A 15,206-nucleotide genomic window follows, 5' to 3' on the forward strand; every position below is an offset into this window, starting at 1 on the left:
TGAGTAATTGATTCCCATCAGTCCCATCACCATAATTTGCACGGAGGATATTTCTGCTGAAGGTACAGGTAGAACACAGCAATGTTCTAGCGTAAAGGAATTGAAGATTAATAATCCCTGTACTTGCCTGATTCACTTATTCCTCTGAGTAACTCTGAGAGCTAACTGAGTTTCCAGTGTCAAAATATTCAGTGGCAAGATGATGTTGTTATAAAGTTCTATGAATTAATTTTCTCTTAACGATGCAGTAATCAATGCATTTTAATACTGGTTGTGGGCTGGCTTTGATCCAAAGCACGGAGAAGGTCCCAAAGCTGTGAACAACTAAACTTTCCCTTTAATTCTACAGCACTTAGCCTTTGTCTCATACTGGACATGAAGGGTGGTTGTAGCCAGGAGGGGGTTGGTCTCTTCTCCCAGGCAACCAGCAACAGAACAAGAGGACACAGTCTCAGGCTGTGCCAGGGGAAGTTTAGGCTGGAGGTGAGGAGAAAGTTCTTCACAGAGAGAGTTGTTTGCCATTGGAATGTGCTGCCCAGGGAGGTGGTGGAGTCACCGTCCCTGGAGGTGTTCAAGAGGGGATTGGACATGGCACTTGATGCCATGGTTTAGTCCTGAGGTCTGTGGTAACAAGTTGGACTTGATGATCTTAGAGGTCTCTTCCAACCTTGGTGATTCTGTGACAGACAGGGAAAAAAAGTGACCTGAGGGTGTGCATCTCTGCTATTACTGTGTATAAAAAAAGATGGAATGTTCTTGTTGGCATTGCAGCAGAGCCTCAAAGCCCTTAACAGTTTGAAATAAAAAACATGCTTAGCTCAAAGTAGATAGGTGAAAACATAAAATGCACTAGACCCCCGAATAGTCTTTCTTTCAATGAGCCTGATTTCAACATCCCCACAGAAACCTGGCTTCAGTTTACCTCCTGAGGATTAATAGAATCATGGAAATGTCAGGCTTGGAAGGGACCTCAAGAATCATCCAGTTCCACCCCCCCTGCCACACATCACACTACATCAGGTTACTCACAGTCATATCCAGTCTGGTCTTAAAAAACCTTCCACCACCTCCCTGGGCAACCTCTTCCAGTGTCTCACCACCCTCATGGGGAAGGACTTCTCCCTAATATCTAATCTGAATCTACCCATTTATAGTCTTCTACCATTCCCCCCAGTCCTGTCACTCCCTGACACCCTAAAAGGTCCCTCCCCAGCATTCTTGTAGCCCCCTTCAGATACTGGAAAGCCACAATTAGGTCTCCTTGGAGCCTTCTCTTCTCCACACTGAACAACCCCAACTCTCTCAGTCTGTTTCCATAGCAGAGGAGTTCCAGCCCTGTGCTCATCCTTGTGGCCCTTCACTGGACACCTTCCAGCACCTCCAGATCCTTCCTGTAATAGAGGCTCCAGAACTGGACACAGTGCTCCAGGTGGGGTCTCTCCAGAGCAGAGCAGGTGGGAGAATCAGCTCCCTCAACCTGCTGGTTATGCTTTTCTTGCTGCAGCCCAGGCTGTGGTTGGCTTTCTGGGCTGCAAGTGCTCACTGCTGGCTCACGTTGAGCTTCTCATCCACCAGCACCTTCTAGAATTAGAACTGCCAAACTCTACATTTGACATCAATTAAATCAGTCTGAAAAAGAAAGAACAGCAAAGACTTGCATCTTAAATTCATGCTAGTGGTGTTGGGTTTAGGCACTTGAAAGCACTTTCAAGAGCAGATTTGCATACAACAGAAACCTGTAAGCAAATTGAAAGTGCTCTTTAGGATTCATAGAGGAACAAAATGCATACTCCATCTCTGACATAATGTGTCTGGAGGTTCATGAAGTGATTTTTCATCAGATTATAATATTTAAAGTAATTAAAGATACAGTTTGCTATTTAATAAACAAATGTGTTTTGTAACTTCATTAGAGAGGCTGCCTTTCTTAATTGCAATGGTCCAGAAGGTTATCAGTGAACTGTATATTAACTGCAGAGATAATAATGATTTTATATGCTAATAATTTTTAAATGAATAACCATTTACTTCTTCAGCCACATGGGGGAAAATGATTTACATTCCTCAAGCTTCCTTTGGTGTTAACCCCTTTACTTGTGAGAATGGATATCCTTGTAGGGAACGTGCACTGATGCCAGAACGCAGAACCCGCTGGTGTGAAAGGATTAAAAGCAGCAGCATTAAATGAGCATGAACATTTCAGAGAGAGATCCTTGTTAGGGAAAGCTACTGGGACCATGTAACTTGATTTTCTGTTTATTGATCAGATGCTTCATGGGCTGTTTGTTATTTGGGGTTTTTTTTTAACCATTTGAAGCTCCACTGGGAGAGAAATCTTCCTGCTGTAGTATTGAAAACTCAAAGATGAGCACCCAAGAAGATGCTACAGACTCGTGCTCACTCCTCTCACTATCTTTGTGTGGCTGGACTGACATCAGCATGAGTCAGATGCTGTGTCAGGGGAATCATAGACTCTCTTGTGAGTGTGTGCACCGCTGCTCGTTGTTCTTCTCTGATGTGGAGGTCATTGGGTGACCAATGAAGGCAGGAACTCTGTTGCTGTATGTGGTAGTTTTAGGCTATGCCTTTGAAGCTTTTCACAGATCTTGAACAGAAAGGAAGTAAAATTTAAATAAATCACTGGGTATAAGAAAGGAAAATAAAGATAACTCCAAACAATAGCATTGGAGAGATATCTACCATGAGATCTAGCTGTCCCAAACCAACCTTCCCTTCCCTTCCCTTCCCTTCCCTTCCCTTCCCTTCCCTTCCCTTCCCTTCCCTTCCCTTCCCTTCCCTTCCCTTCCCTTCCCTTCCCTTCCCTTCCCTTCCCTTCCCTTCCCTTCCCTTCCCTTCCCTTCCCTTCCCTTCCCTTCCCTTCCCTTCCCTTCCCTTCCCTTCCCTTCCCTTCCCTTCCCTTCCCTTCCCTTCCCTTCCCTTCCCTTCCCTTCCCTTCCCTTCCCTTCCCTTCCCTTCCCTCTCACTTCTTCACTCTGGAGAGCTACTAATTTGCTTCTGCTTGACCTTGGCTGCATTGTTTTGGTAGTAACTTCTCTGCTTCTGTCTCTTCTCTGTTTAGTACAGGGGGGTCAGGGGTGTACAGGGAGGGAGAAGCTGGTAGCTACCCCTGGTCTTTGGCCAGGGGTGTCCTTGTGCTGTTTATTAAATGCAAACACCTGTAAATATTGCAAATTCTGTTTATTTTATAGACATTCATTGTATTCCATTGTAGACTGTAGTTTTGCTTGTAAATACAGCTTCATTTGCTTCCAGCTGAGCTGGTCTGGCAAAGTTGGCGGGGGGTGTGGAATTTCAACCTACCACATTACAAAACCATATAGCAACAAGATTCCAGAAATACAGAGGGCAGAGAATCTCAGAAGTCTTCTCAGAAGTCCTTTATGGCTGCATTGCAGTATCCCCAACATTACAGATTCTCAGAGTCCCACTTATAGAAGTCCCAGAAGCCCTTAAAAGACGAAACAGCTAACAGAAGTCCTGAACATAGAACCACAGAATCACCAAGGTTGGAAGAGACCTCAAAGATCATCAAGTCCAACCTGTCACCACAGACCCCATGACTAAACCATGGCACCAAGTGCCACGTCCAATCCCCTCTTGAACACCTCCAGGGGTGGTGACTCCACCACCTCCCTGGGCAGCACATTCCAATGGCTAATGACTCTCTCAGTGAAGAACTTTCTCCTCACCTCCAGCCTAAACTTCCCCTGGCGCAGCTTGAGACTGTGTCCTCTTGTTCTGGTGCTGGTTGCTAGAGAGAAAAGACCAACCCCTTCCTGGCTACAACCTCCTTTCAGGTAGTTGTAGAGAGCAATGAGGTCTCCCCTGAGCCTCCTCTTCTCCAGGCTAAACAACCCCAGCTCCCTCAGCCTCTCCTCATAGGGCTTGTGCTCAAGGCCTGTCCCCAGCCTCTTTGCCCTTCTCTGGACACGTTGAAGTGACTGTCAACAGTATGTGAACCACTGAAGGAAAACTCAGGCATTTTTTGTTTTTCCCTGTGTAAAAAAAAATAAAAAATCAAATGGATGGGAGGTTGACCATGAGCCAGCAGTGTGTTATTTTGGCCAAGAAGGCCAATGCCATTCTGGGGTGGATTAGAAGGGCTGTGGTTAGTAGGTCCAGAGAGGTTCTCCTCCCCCTCTACTCTGCTCTGGTGAGGTCACATCTGGAATATTGTGTCCAGTTCTGGACCCCTCAGTTCATGAAGGACCTCAAGGAACTGCTTGAAAGAGTCCAGTACTGAGCCACAAAGACGATTAGGAGAGTGGAACATCTCCCTTTTGAGGAGAGCCTGAGGGAGCTGAGGGCTCTTTAGATTGGAGAAGAGGAGCCTGAGAGGTGACCTCATTCATGTTGATCAAGATGTGCAGGGTGAGTGCCCAGAGGCTGGAGCCAGGCTCTGCTGGGTGATGCCCAATGACAGCACAAGGGGCAGTGGTGGAAGTTGAGGCATAGGAAGTTCCATGTGAACAGGAGGAAGAATTTTTGACTTGTGAGGGTGACTCTGCCCATGGCAGGGGGGCTGGAACTGGATAATCCTTGAGGTCCTTTCCAACCCTAACAATTCTATAATTCTATGCATACTTCTAATTCAACTGCAACTACCCAGCTGTGCTGTGCTGTTTGTCTTAATTAATAGTGAACCCTGGGGCAGCATCAGGGTGAAAGTGTCTCTTCGAAACGTTGCTTTAAAGAAATGAGTGAAAAAGTCTTCTCAAATGTTTTGAGAGATGATTCATTTCACTGGAGCTGCTAATGAGGAGCCAGTATAGCCCAGCCTATAAATATGCAGTTAGGAGAACTCTGGAGTCATTCATTCTGGTAGTGTGACACACTCAGAAAGCACTTTTTCTACTGGAGTAGGCTTCGAAAGTTGCATTGTTCCTGTTCTACATTCAGGTACAGTTGTCTAATTAGACTAATTGCCTGGCAAATTTGCCTACTTTTAAATAAAATTAGTTTGGAGGTGAGAGAACAAATACTATGAGAAACCTGAATTACTCTTGCTTTCCATAGTAATTGCTTCTTTTTAACGTAGCTGAGCCTAGGCTTTATTTCTAGGGAATTTCTGTTTTAAATTGCTGCATCTAAAACACTTCCAGAAGGAATGGAGATTACCAATTGGTAAATCTTTAGACAAAATAATCATAAGCCTCGTCTGGAATATTGTGTCCAGCTCTGGGCCCCTCAGTTCGAGAGGGACAGGGAGCTACAAGAGAGAGTCCAGTGCAGAACCACAAAGATGATTAAAGGAGTGGAACGTCTTCTTAGGAGGAGAGCCTGAGTAAGCTGAGGGCTCTGTAGCTTGGAGAGGAGCATGAGAGGTGACCTCATTCATGTTGATAAAGATGTGCAGGGTGAGTGCCCAGAGGATGGAGCCAGGCTCTGCTGGGTGATGCCCAATGACAGCACAAGGGGCTCTGGTGGTTGAGCCATAGGAAATATGAGGAAGGATTTTTTCCCTGTGAGGGTGACAGAACACTTGAATGAGGCTGCCCAGGGGGGTTGTGGAGTCTCCCTCTCTAGAGATAATCAAAACCCACCTGGATGTGTTCCTGTGTGATCTGCTCTAGGTGACCCTGCTCTGGCAGGGGGGTTGGACTGGATGAGCTTTAGAGGTCCCTTCCAGCCCCTAACGTTCTCTGATTCTGTGAAGGTGGAGCTCCACCTTATCTGCACTGGATACAGCTCTAACAAATAAGTGTTGCCTGATGGTGTTTTAGCAAAGCCAGCTTGGTTTCAGTTAGTGTGTGTGCAGTGTCCTGTGTCTTGTGTTGTTATCCCAAGACCCCAAATCCACGGAGGATACCGAGAATGAATGATAGCTTGGGTGTGTACTTTCCTTGAGCTGATGCTTGCATACAACCCACGGTTCCCATGCAGTCCCAGAAATCCATACCATCCCTTCCCCATGAATTTGGGACACAGCTGCTGCCTTCTTTCCTTCCCAGTCCAGCAATTGGAATGGAATGGAATGGAATGGAATGGAATGGAATGGAATGGAATGGAATGGAATGGAATGGAATGGAATGGAACGGAATAGAATAGAATAGAATAGAATAGAATAGAATAGAATAGAATAGAATAGAATAGAATAGAATAGAATAGAATAGAATAGAATAGAATAGAATAGAATAGAATTAACCAGGTTGGAAAAGACCTTTGAGATCATCGAGTCCGACCTATCACCCAGCACTATCTAATCAACTAAACCAATGGTCAATCACTCTTCCTATGAAGAACTTCTTCCTAACATCCAGCCTGAACCTCCCCTGGTGCAGATTGAGACTGTGTCCTCTTGTTCTGGTGCTGGTTGCCTGGGAGAAAAGACCAACCCCCTCCTGGCTACAACCTCCCTTCAGGTAGTTGTAGAGAGCAATGAGGTCTCCCCTGAGCCTCCTCGAGTGGCCTTGAGCAAAAGTCCTATGAGGAGAGGCTGAGGGAGCTGGGATTGTTTAGCCTGGAGAAGAGGAGGCTCAGGGACTTGATGATCTTTGAGGTCTCTTCCAAACCTTGGTGATTCTGTGAATTGAACACAGGAGACACAAGGGAATGAATTTCAGTGTCACAGCTCCGTGTGGTTGAGCTGGGACAGTGCAAAGCTTCTCTTCTACTTTAGCTGTGTGCATACAGGTTATGAATAGTATTGATTGAAGGGGTCAGCAAGGTTATGTGGCTTGGTGCTGTTTGGTAATTTTTAGGGGACAAGAGCTATGAACCCTGCCAGCAGCTGGGACAGGTGGAGTTTAAATCTGACAAATGGAGATTTATGTTTGTGCGAGCTGGCAAAGCCACTCGGGTAGAAAGAATGAATGGAAATTTGATAGCTTGTTTCATCATAGGTCACATAATGTGCTGGAGGAGAAGGGGGTGGGGGTGGGGAAAAAAACATTTAATTATTACCTTTTCATCAGAATGCACTGATGATAGGTTTTCAAGTTGTAGATCTCTGCTGCAGGGGAGAAAAAATAAATAAATTAATAATGTTTGGAAGTCAGGGTTTGTTTGAAGCATCATTTTAAAATCCATGTAGAGATGCTCTACCTGCAGTGATTAAAGAGTGCAGTGGAGGTGGAACAATGCAGCAGTAATTACTGAATAACCTTTAAAGCATCTTTTTGTTCTTCCATGTGTACAAACCCAGCATGTTAATATTCTAAGCTGTAAGGCAATATCATGTGGTGACAAGGAGCTGGGAAACGCTGCTTGCTCGCTGGATGGAAAGCTGGGAGAGAGTGGTAAACAGCAGCATTGGGAAGGCATTGCTGCCTCACACCAAAGGCTTGCAGATCAAAAAAACAAAACCAAAACCAACAACAAACAAACAATATATGGTTTGGTTTCTTTTTTTTTAAAGGAGGGATTTAAAAATAGGAATCACCAGAAAGTCCTGCACTTGGCAGGAGTTGTTGAATGTGTGAGAGTTTCGTCCTGGGTAAGTAAGATTTTACAAGCTGTCAGGTTGTGCTGCCAACCAGGGAGATCTGGACAGGCTGAGAGCTGGGTGCAGGCAAACCTCATGAAGTTCAGTTAGGAGGAGGAATAACAGCAGGCACCAGGACAGGTTAGGGGCTGCCCTGATGGAAAGCAGCTCCATGGAGAAAGACCTTGGAGAGCTGGTGGGCAGCAAGTTCTGCATGGGACGGCAATGTGCCCTTGTGGCCAAGAGAGTCAATGGGATCCTGGAGTGCATCAAGAAAAGTGTGGCCAGCAGGGCTAGGGAGGTTCTTCTCCCCCTCTACTCTGCCCTGCTGAGACCACACCTGCAATCCTGTGTCCAGTTTTGGGCTCCCCAGTTCAAGAGAGACAGAGACCTGCTGGAGAGAATCCAAGGGAGAGCCATGAGGATGATTAAGGGACTCAAGCATCTCCCCTGTGAAGAGACTAAGAGTCCTGGGGCTGTTTAGTCTGGAGAGAAGGCTGAGAGGGGGTCTGATCAATGTCTATCAATATCTGAGGGGTGAGTGTCGAGTGGAGGGGCCCAAGCTCTTTTTGGTGGTGCACAGTAATAAGCCTAGGAACAATGGAGGAAAACTAAGACAAGGAACATCAGGTAGAAGCTTGAACATAAAAGGTTTCAGCTCAACATGAGGAGAAACTTCTTTACAGTGAGGTGGCAGAGCCCTGGAGCAGGCTGCCCAGGGAGGTTGTGGAGTCTCCTTCTCTGGACACTTTGAAAGCCCACCTGGATGCGTTCCTGTGTGAACTGTGCTGGGTGATCCTGCTTTGGCAGGGGGGTTGGACTGGATGATCTCTGGAGGCCCCTTCCAACTTTGACATTGTGTGATTCTGTCATTTAATAATATAGGTACAGTTACATAAGCTGCAGCAGTGTAACTGATCCAGCCTGTTGTTTCACAGTCACTACACTCAATCAGGATGGCAGCTATGGCAGTGGCGTGCAACAGAGTCACTGCAGTGGATTCAGAAAAAGCAGCTAGAGTTAGATGTTTCAGTCATCCTTAACTTTCCTATTTCATCAGTTTAGGAAACAGTATTGTATTAATCACTGTTTATCTTCTTCATGCTTTGCTACCACCTATCAGCTCTTATATTACTATCATATCAAAAGTGCAGGACCATTTTAGTTCACACAAGCTGATGTCATCTCTGTACACCTCACTGCAACTTCTTTGCTGTGCAGTGCCTGAGATCTGACAGGAAATGTATTATTCCAGAACATTAATGACTTAATTATTCCTCCTGTATTTCTCCAGGCTGCTTTTGACAGATTGCTGGGGTTTTTTTTCAGCTGTTGTTTCAATGCAGAGGTCTCATATTCTTTTGCCAACCTAAGCATTTGTAGTGGTTTTCTGGCTTGATGGCCACACCCAAAGAGTGGCTGCCAATGGGTACACATCCAAGTGGAGGCCAGTGACAAGTGGAGACCCTCAGAGATCAGGACTGGGCCCAGGTTTGTTTGACATCTTTGTTGGTGACATGGACAGTGGCATTGAGTGCACCCTCAGCAGGTTTGCTGGTGACACCAAGCAGTGTGGTGCAGCAGACGTGCTGGAGGGAAGGGATCCATCCCAAGCACCAGTGCAGGCTGGGCAGGGACTGGCTTGAGAGCAGCCCTGAAGAAAAGGCCTTGGAGGTGCTGGGGGATGAGAAGCTCAACATGAGACAGCAGTGAGCACTTGCAGCCCAGAAAGCCAACCAGAGCCTGGGCTGCAGCAAGAGAAGCATAGCCAGCAGGGTGAGGCAGGTGATTCTCCCCCTCTACTCCAGTCTGGTGAGACCCCACCTGGAGCACTGTGTCCAGTTCTGGAGCCTCTATTACAGGAAGGATCTGGAGGTGCTGGAAGGTGTCCAGAGAAGAGCCATGAGGATGATCAGAGGGCTGGAACTCCTCTCCTATGAGGACAGACTGAGGGAGTTGGGGCTGTTCAGTCAGGAAAAGAGAAGGCTCTGAGGAGACCTCCTTGTGGCCTTCCAGCATCTGAAGGGGGATACAAGAAAGCTGGGGAGGGACTTTTTATTTTTAGGGTGTCAGGGAGTGATAGGACTGGGGGGAATGGAAGAAGACTAGAAATGGGTAGATTGAGATTGGATATTAGGAAGAAGTTCTTCCCCATGAGGGTGGTGAGACACTGGCACAGGTTGCCCAGGGAGGTGGTGGAAGCCTCATCCCTGGAGGTGTTTGCAGCCAGGCTGGATGTGGCTGTGAGCAACCTGCTGTAGTGTGAGGTGTCCCTGGCCATGGCAGGGAGGTAGGGACTGTATGATCCTTGAGGTCCCTTCTAACCCTGAAAATTCTACGATTCTGTGATTCTTTGTGACTGTTTTCCATCAGTTTTGTTCTCATTTTATCCTTTCACTGCATACTTGCCACTTTTACTGACCCAACTTTTCAAGTTTGTTTATTTGTTCCCTGATGTTTTTTTTTAACAGAAAATGAATGTGAAGAGATCTCTTCTATGTCAAAATCAGGTTTTCCTTTTGTAAGATTTCATTGGCTTTGCTTCTTCCGGTCTGCCAGCATGGCTGCCTATAAACTGGACATGTTAGAGATAAGTTATAGTGAATCTGCTTGGGGAAAGAGAATAGTTTCTATTGCAAACAGGCACTGTGAGATTTTCTGTTCTCTTTTCAGGAGTCTGTTGCTCTCAGTCTCTCCATACAGTTTACAGAATCACAGAATGTTAGGGACTAGAAGGGACCTCTAAAGCTCATCCAGTGCAATCCCCACTGCCAGAGCACAGTCACCTAGAGCAGGTCACATGGAAATACATCCAGACAGGTTTTGAATATATCCAAAGAAGGAGATTCCACAACCCCCCTGGGCAGCCTCATCCAAGTGTTCTGTCACCCTCACAGGGAAAAAATCCTTCCTCATGTTTCCATGGAACTTCCTATGCCTCAACTTCCACCACTGCCCCTTGTGCTGTCATTGGGCATCACCCAGCAGAGCCTGGCTCCATCCTCTTGGCACTCACCCTGCACATCTTTATCAACAGAAATGAGGTCACCTCTCAGGCTCCTCGTCTCCAAGCTACAGAGCCCTCAGCTGCCTCAGGCTCTCCTTGTAAGGGAGGTGTTCCACTCCTTCACTCATCTTTGTGGCTTTGCTTTTGCTCCCACAGATTTGGATTTTCTATACTGTATAAAAATCACTTTACTGCAGCATACAGTTTCTGAGGTGATATTTGTGTCCTTAAAGCTGTTGGTAGACCGTCCCCAAGGAGTTTATCTGCCTCTTGTGGCCACTTCATTACCACTTACTGAACATGAGGAAGTAGTGGGGTCATCTTCCTCTCTACCATGGTGTGGTAAATCACACTCACAGATCCTATCTGGCTGGTGTCTGGATGAAACTAGCCCCCACTGTGCCTTCCCCTTGGCATGCCAGTCCTGGGAAGAAACTTGTAGAGGGAAGAGGGAAAGGAGCTCACAACGTTAGCCTGTCAGACCTTAAACTTCAGCATCCCTGCTATGCCAGGTCAATGGTGCTCCTGAGCAATGACAGCTTATAACAGTGGTGAGAAGCAAGACAATTCCCACCAGGATTGGAAATCCAGTTGAGCCCTGTTGTAAGCAGGCTGGGGCAGGTTCTGTTCCTGGGAGGAATGGTAAATTCTGCTGCTAAGAGATTGATTTGACTGGGACTCCTAAATGCATTCTTGCTAGTGACCTTTTCAGCTTTGTCACCAGTATAATAAATGTTACCAAGGCGACATAGGAAAGTTTTGCAGCATTATTCCACCTCATTTTTTACAGCAGATGTTTCTTCAGTTGCTTTGTGTTACAATTTACAGAACTCTCATGTTCTACAAATCAAGATTCATAGCGAACTATTTCGGTGCTTTAAGTCCTGCAATAAGCCATAGCAGGCAGGACAGAACCAGAGGGAAGGTGAGCAGACTTCTGGCTTCATCCTTCTTTGTGATGAGGTTTACTTCATAGCAATCTTCACATTGCAGCAAATCATAGAATTGTCAGGGTTGGAAGGGACCTCAAGGATCATCCAGTTCCATTCACCTAATCTTTTTTGCAGCCCTGCACTGGACTCTTTCAAGCAGTTCCCTGAAGTCCTTCATGAACTGAGGGGCCCAGGACTGGACATGATATTCCAGATGCAGCCTCAGCAGGGCAGAGTAGAGGAGGACAATAACATCTCTGGACCTACTAACCAGAGCACTTCTAATCCACCCCCCAGAGTGGCATTGGCCTTCTTGGCCACCAGAGCCCATTGTCCAGAGAAGGGCAACGAGGCTGGTGAGAGGCCTTGAGCACAAGCCCTGTGAGAAGAGGCTGAGGGAGCTGGGATTGTTTAGCCTGGAGAAGAGGAGGCTCAGGGGAGACCTCATTGTTCTCTACAACTACCTGAAGGGTGGCTGTAGCCAGGAGGGAGTTTGTCTCTTCTCTCAGGCAACCAGCACCAGAACAAGAGGACACAGTCTCAAGTTGCACCAGGGGAGGTTTAGACTCGAGGTGAAAAGAAAGTTCTTCCCAGAGAGAGTTGTTAGCCATTGGAATGTGCTGCCCAGGGAGGTGGTGGAGTCCCCATCCCTGGAGGTGTTCAAGAGGGGATTGGACGTGGCACTTGGTGCCATGGTCTAGTCATGAGGTCTGTGGTGACAGGTTGGACTTGATGACCTTTGAGGTCTCTTCCAACCTTGGTGATACTGTGATACTGTGTGATTGCTACATGTAAACTAGGATCAGACAATTGGCTTCAAAGCAAAATTGGATTTTAAGAGCAAAGTTAGTTCTGGCTGGCCTGACTATTTCAAAACCATTTGCAAGAGCTTAGATCCTCGTGTCTGTGTCTAATTTAGCAACAAAGTAAGGTGTGAGACTTGCAGACTGCCTCGTATCCAGGCTCAACTGCTTACTCTGATGTTGATAAAAGACATTATGGGAGGGACATAGCTGTTCAGCCACCGTGTATGGCTCTTGCTAGGTAGATGTGAAGGGTGTTCTTTATCATATGCTGTACACAGTGTGCATTTTGACTTGAGGGTAGAAAAGGCTAACTGAAGTATCTCGTTTGTGCTAGCCCTGGCAGGTCAGCTGGGGTTGTTCAGCCTAGAGAAGAGGAAACTTAGAGGGGACCTTATCACTCTCTACAACTACTTGAAGGGAAGTTGTAGTCAGGTGGGGGTCAGGCTCTTCTACCAGGCAACTTGTGACAGGACAAGAGGGCATGCTATGAAGCTGTGTCAGGGAAGATTTAGATTAAATATTATGAAGCATTTCCTGACAGAAAGGCTGATTAGGCACTGGGATGGACTGCCCAGGGAGGTGGTGGAGTCGCCATCCCTGGAGGTCTTTAAGAAAAGCTTGGATGTGGCACTTGGTGGCCTGGTTTAGCTGCTGTGGTGGTGTTAGGTCATATGCTGGACTTGATGATCTCAGAGGTCTTTTCCAGCCTCAATGACACACCAAAGGATTCACAGCCTTGCAGACCCCCTGAACAGGGGAAGATGCTTTATGTCTCCAACTGTGCCAGGGGAAGGTTAGGCTGGAGGTGAGGAGAAAGTTCTTCACAGAGAGAGTTGTTAGCCATTGGAATGTCCTGCCCAGGGAGGTGGTGGAGTCGCTGCCCCTGGAGGTGTTCAAGAGGGGATTGGACGTGGCACTTGGTGCCATGGTTTAGTAGTCCTGAGGTGTTGGGTGACAGGTTGGGCTTACTGATCTTTGAGGTGTTTTCCAACCTTATTGATTCTGTGATTCTATGATTCTGTGATTCTGTATTTCTTTTACTTTTCCCCCCTTTTCTTTTTCCATGAACAAGGCCTTAAGCCATCACTAGGGAATTGCTTCCACAGACCTTGCGAGTGTGCCTGCACCAAAGTAAAGAACTCATTAATAAGAAAACAATAAGAAGGAGCAGTTATATTGCAAAATAAATCCACCCAACTTACAAAGAAAACAAATTTGAAAGACCCACCTGCTGTGGAGGATGAGGCAGTAATCTCAACAGCAGGAAATAAACAGAGAGAGGAAGAAAATACAAAAGCATAGACATTAAAAATGTAATTAAAACACTTATCTCCATCGCCATACATAGCATACACCAACCACAAACCCGAGAATCCACCACCTAGAAGACATAGCTCCATTGAACCTCACAACAGGAAGGAACAAAGCTGCCACCATTAAAAAGATTATTTAAAATAATTCTCCAGCAAAAGGAGAGAGGTCCTTTAAAAACACAAGCCTCAGAAGTATTGACTAATGTGTTAATCACTAATGGACTGACCTTGAGAGAAGCTGAGCCACCTGCGGAACAGTTGCAGCTTGGCTGGGCACCTCGGCCTTCTGAACAGAACCTTTACAAATGTGGAGAGAGTGGCTCTTTAGATCACAGAATCATTGAGGCTGGGAAAGACCTCTGAGATCATCAAGTCCAGCCTAGGACCTAACACCACCACAGCAGCTAAACCAGGCCACCAAGTGCCACATCCAAGCTTTCCTTCAAGACCTCCAGGGATGGCGACTCCACCATCTCCCAGGACAGTCCATCCCAGTGCCTAATCAGCCTTTCTGTCAGGAAGTGCTTCCTAATAGCCAACCTAAACATCCCCTGGCACAGCTTCAGGCCATGCCCTCTTGTCCTGTCACAAGTTGCCTGGGAGCAGAGCCTGACCCCCACCTGACTACAACTTCCTTTGAGGTAGTTGTAGAGAGTGATAAGGTTCCCCCCCTGAGTCTCCTCTTCTCCAGGCTGAACACCCCCAGCTCCCTCAGCCTCTCCTCATCAGACTTTCCTTCCAATCCCTTCCCCAGTCTGGTTGCTCTCCTCTGGACCCGCTCCAGCACCTCAATATCCTTCCTGAAGTGAGGGCCCAGCTCTGCACGCAGTGGTCCAGGTGAGGCCAGTGGCTTTATTTCTGGCTCCATTTCTGATTCAGGGCAGGGCAGGAATTGTAACAGTGCAATTTAGTGCAATCAGCTGTGTGGCATGGCTTAGGTCCCTTATTTGCACCATCCCTTGTGGTGTATTAATATAATGCAATGCAGCATGGTTTACACCTGAATGATGTCACAGTCATCCATGCACAGCTGTATTGTCCATATTGCTACACATGGTTGATACAAAGCTGGGGAGGGGTTTGGAGCACAGCCCTGTGAGGAGATGCTGAGGGAGTTGGGGGGGTTTAGCCTGGGGGAGGCTCACGGGAGACCTTGTTGCTGTCTACAACAACCTGAAGGGAGGTTGTAGCCAGGTGGGGGTTGGTCTCTTCTCCCAGGCAACAGTGACAGAAGGAGAAGACACAGTCTCAAGCTGCACCAGGGGAGATTTAGGCTGGATGTGAGGAAGAAATTCTTCCCACAAAGAGATTGGCCACTGGAATGTGCTACCCAGGATGGTGGAGTCACCATCTCTGGAAATGTTTAAAAACAGAATGGATGAGGCACTTGGTGCCATGGTTTAGTTGATTAGATGGTGTTGGGTGATAGGTTGGACTCGATGATCTCAAAGTTCTTTTCCAACCTGGTTAATTCTGTATTCTGTAAGTGAATGTGGCTTCATAAAAACAAATAGGCAGCTTCATATGAATAGATTCTGCCATGTCCAGGGAAAACTGCACATTTGACAGTCATGAGAATTTGTGTTGGTTTTCTCCCCCAGTTCTGGGGTCACTGGGTGAGGAATGAAAGCAGGAACCCTGATGCCATGTAGCAAAGAGATTCCAGAAATGCAGAGAGTAGAGAATCTGAGAAGTCCTCCCAGA

General features: G+C 46.8%; 1 protein-coding gene across 5 annotated transcripts in view; it reads left to right on the forward strand.

Moving 5' to 3' along the window:
* DPYD (dihydropyrimidine dehydrogenase) overlaps positions 1-15,206 on the forward strand; it is a 609,010-nt gene that overhangs the window by 232,443 nt on the left and 361,361 nt on the right. The window contains exon 9 of one of the 5 annotated variants that reach the window (XM_068166241.1): positions 7,379-7,441. The exons of the other annotated variants lie outside the window; for them this stretch is intronic. Coding sequence (XP_068022342.1) covers positions 7,379-7,389 — 11 coding nt within the window. The 3' untranslated portion in view covers positions 7,390-7,441. Of the gene's footprint in view, positions 1-7,378; positions 7,442-15,206 lie in introns of those variants that run through there. 5 annotated transcript variants of the gene reach the window in all.

The sequence above is a fragment of the Melanerpes formicivorus genome, unplaced genomic scaffold, assembly GCF_026170545.1.
Source record: "Melanerpes formicivorus ecotype bairdi unplaced genomic scaffold, bMelFor1.0.p_v2 SCAF_99, whole genome shotgun sequence".
In the NCBI taxonomy this organism is placed as follows: domain Eukaryota; kingdom Metazoa; phylum Chordata; class Aves; order Piciformes; family Picidae; genus Melanerpes; species Melanerpes formicivorus.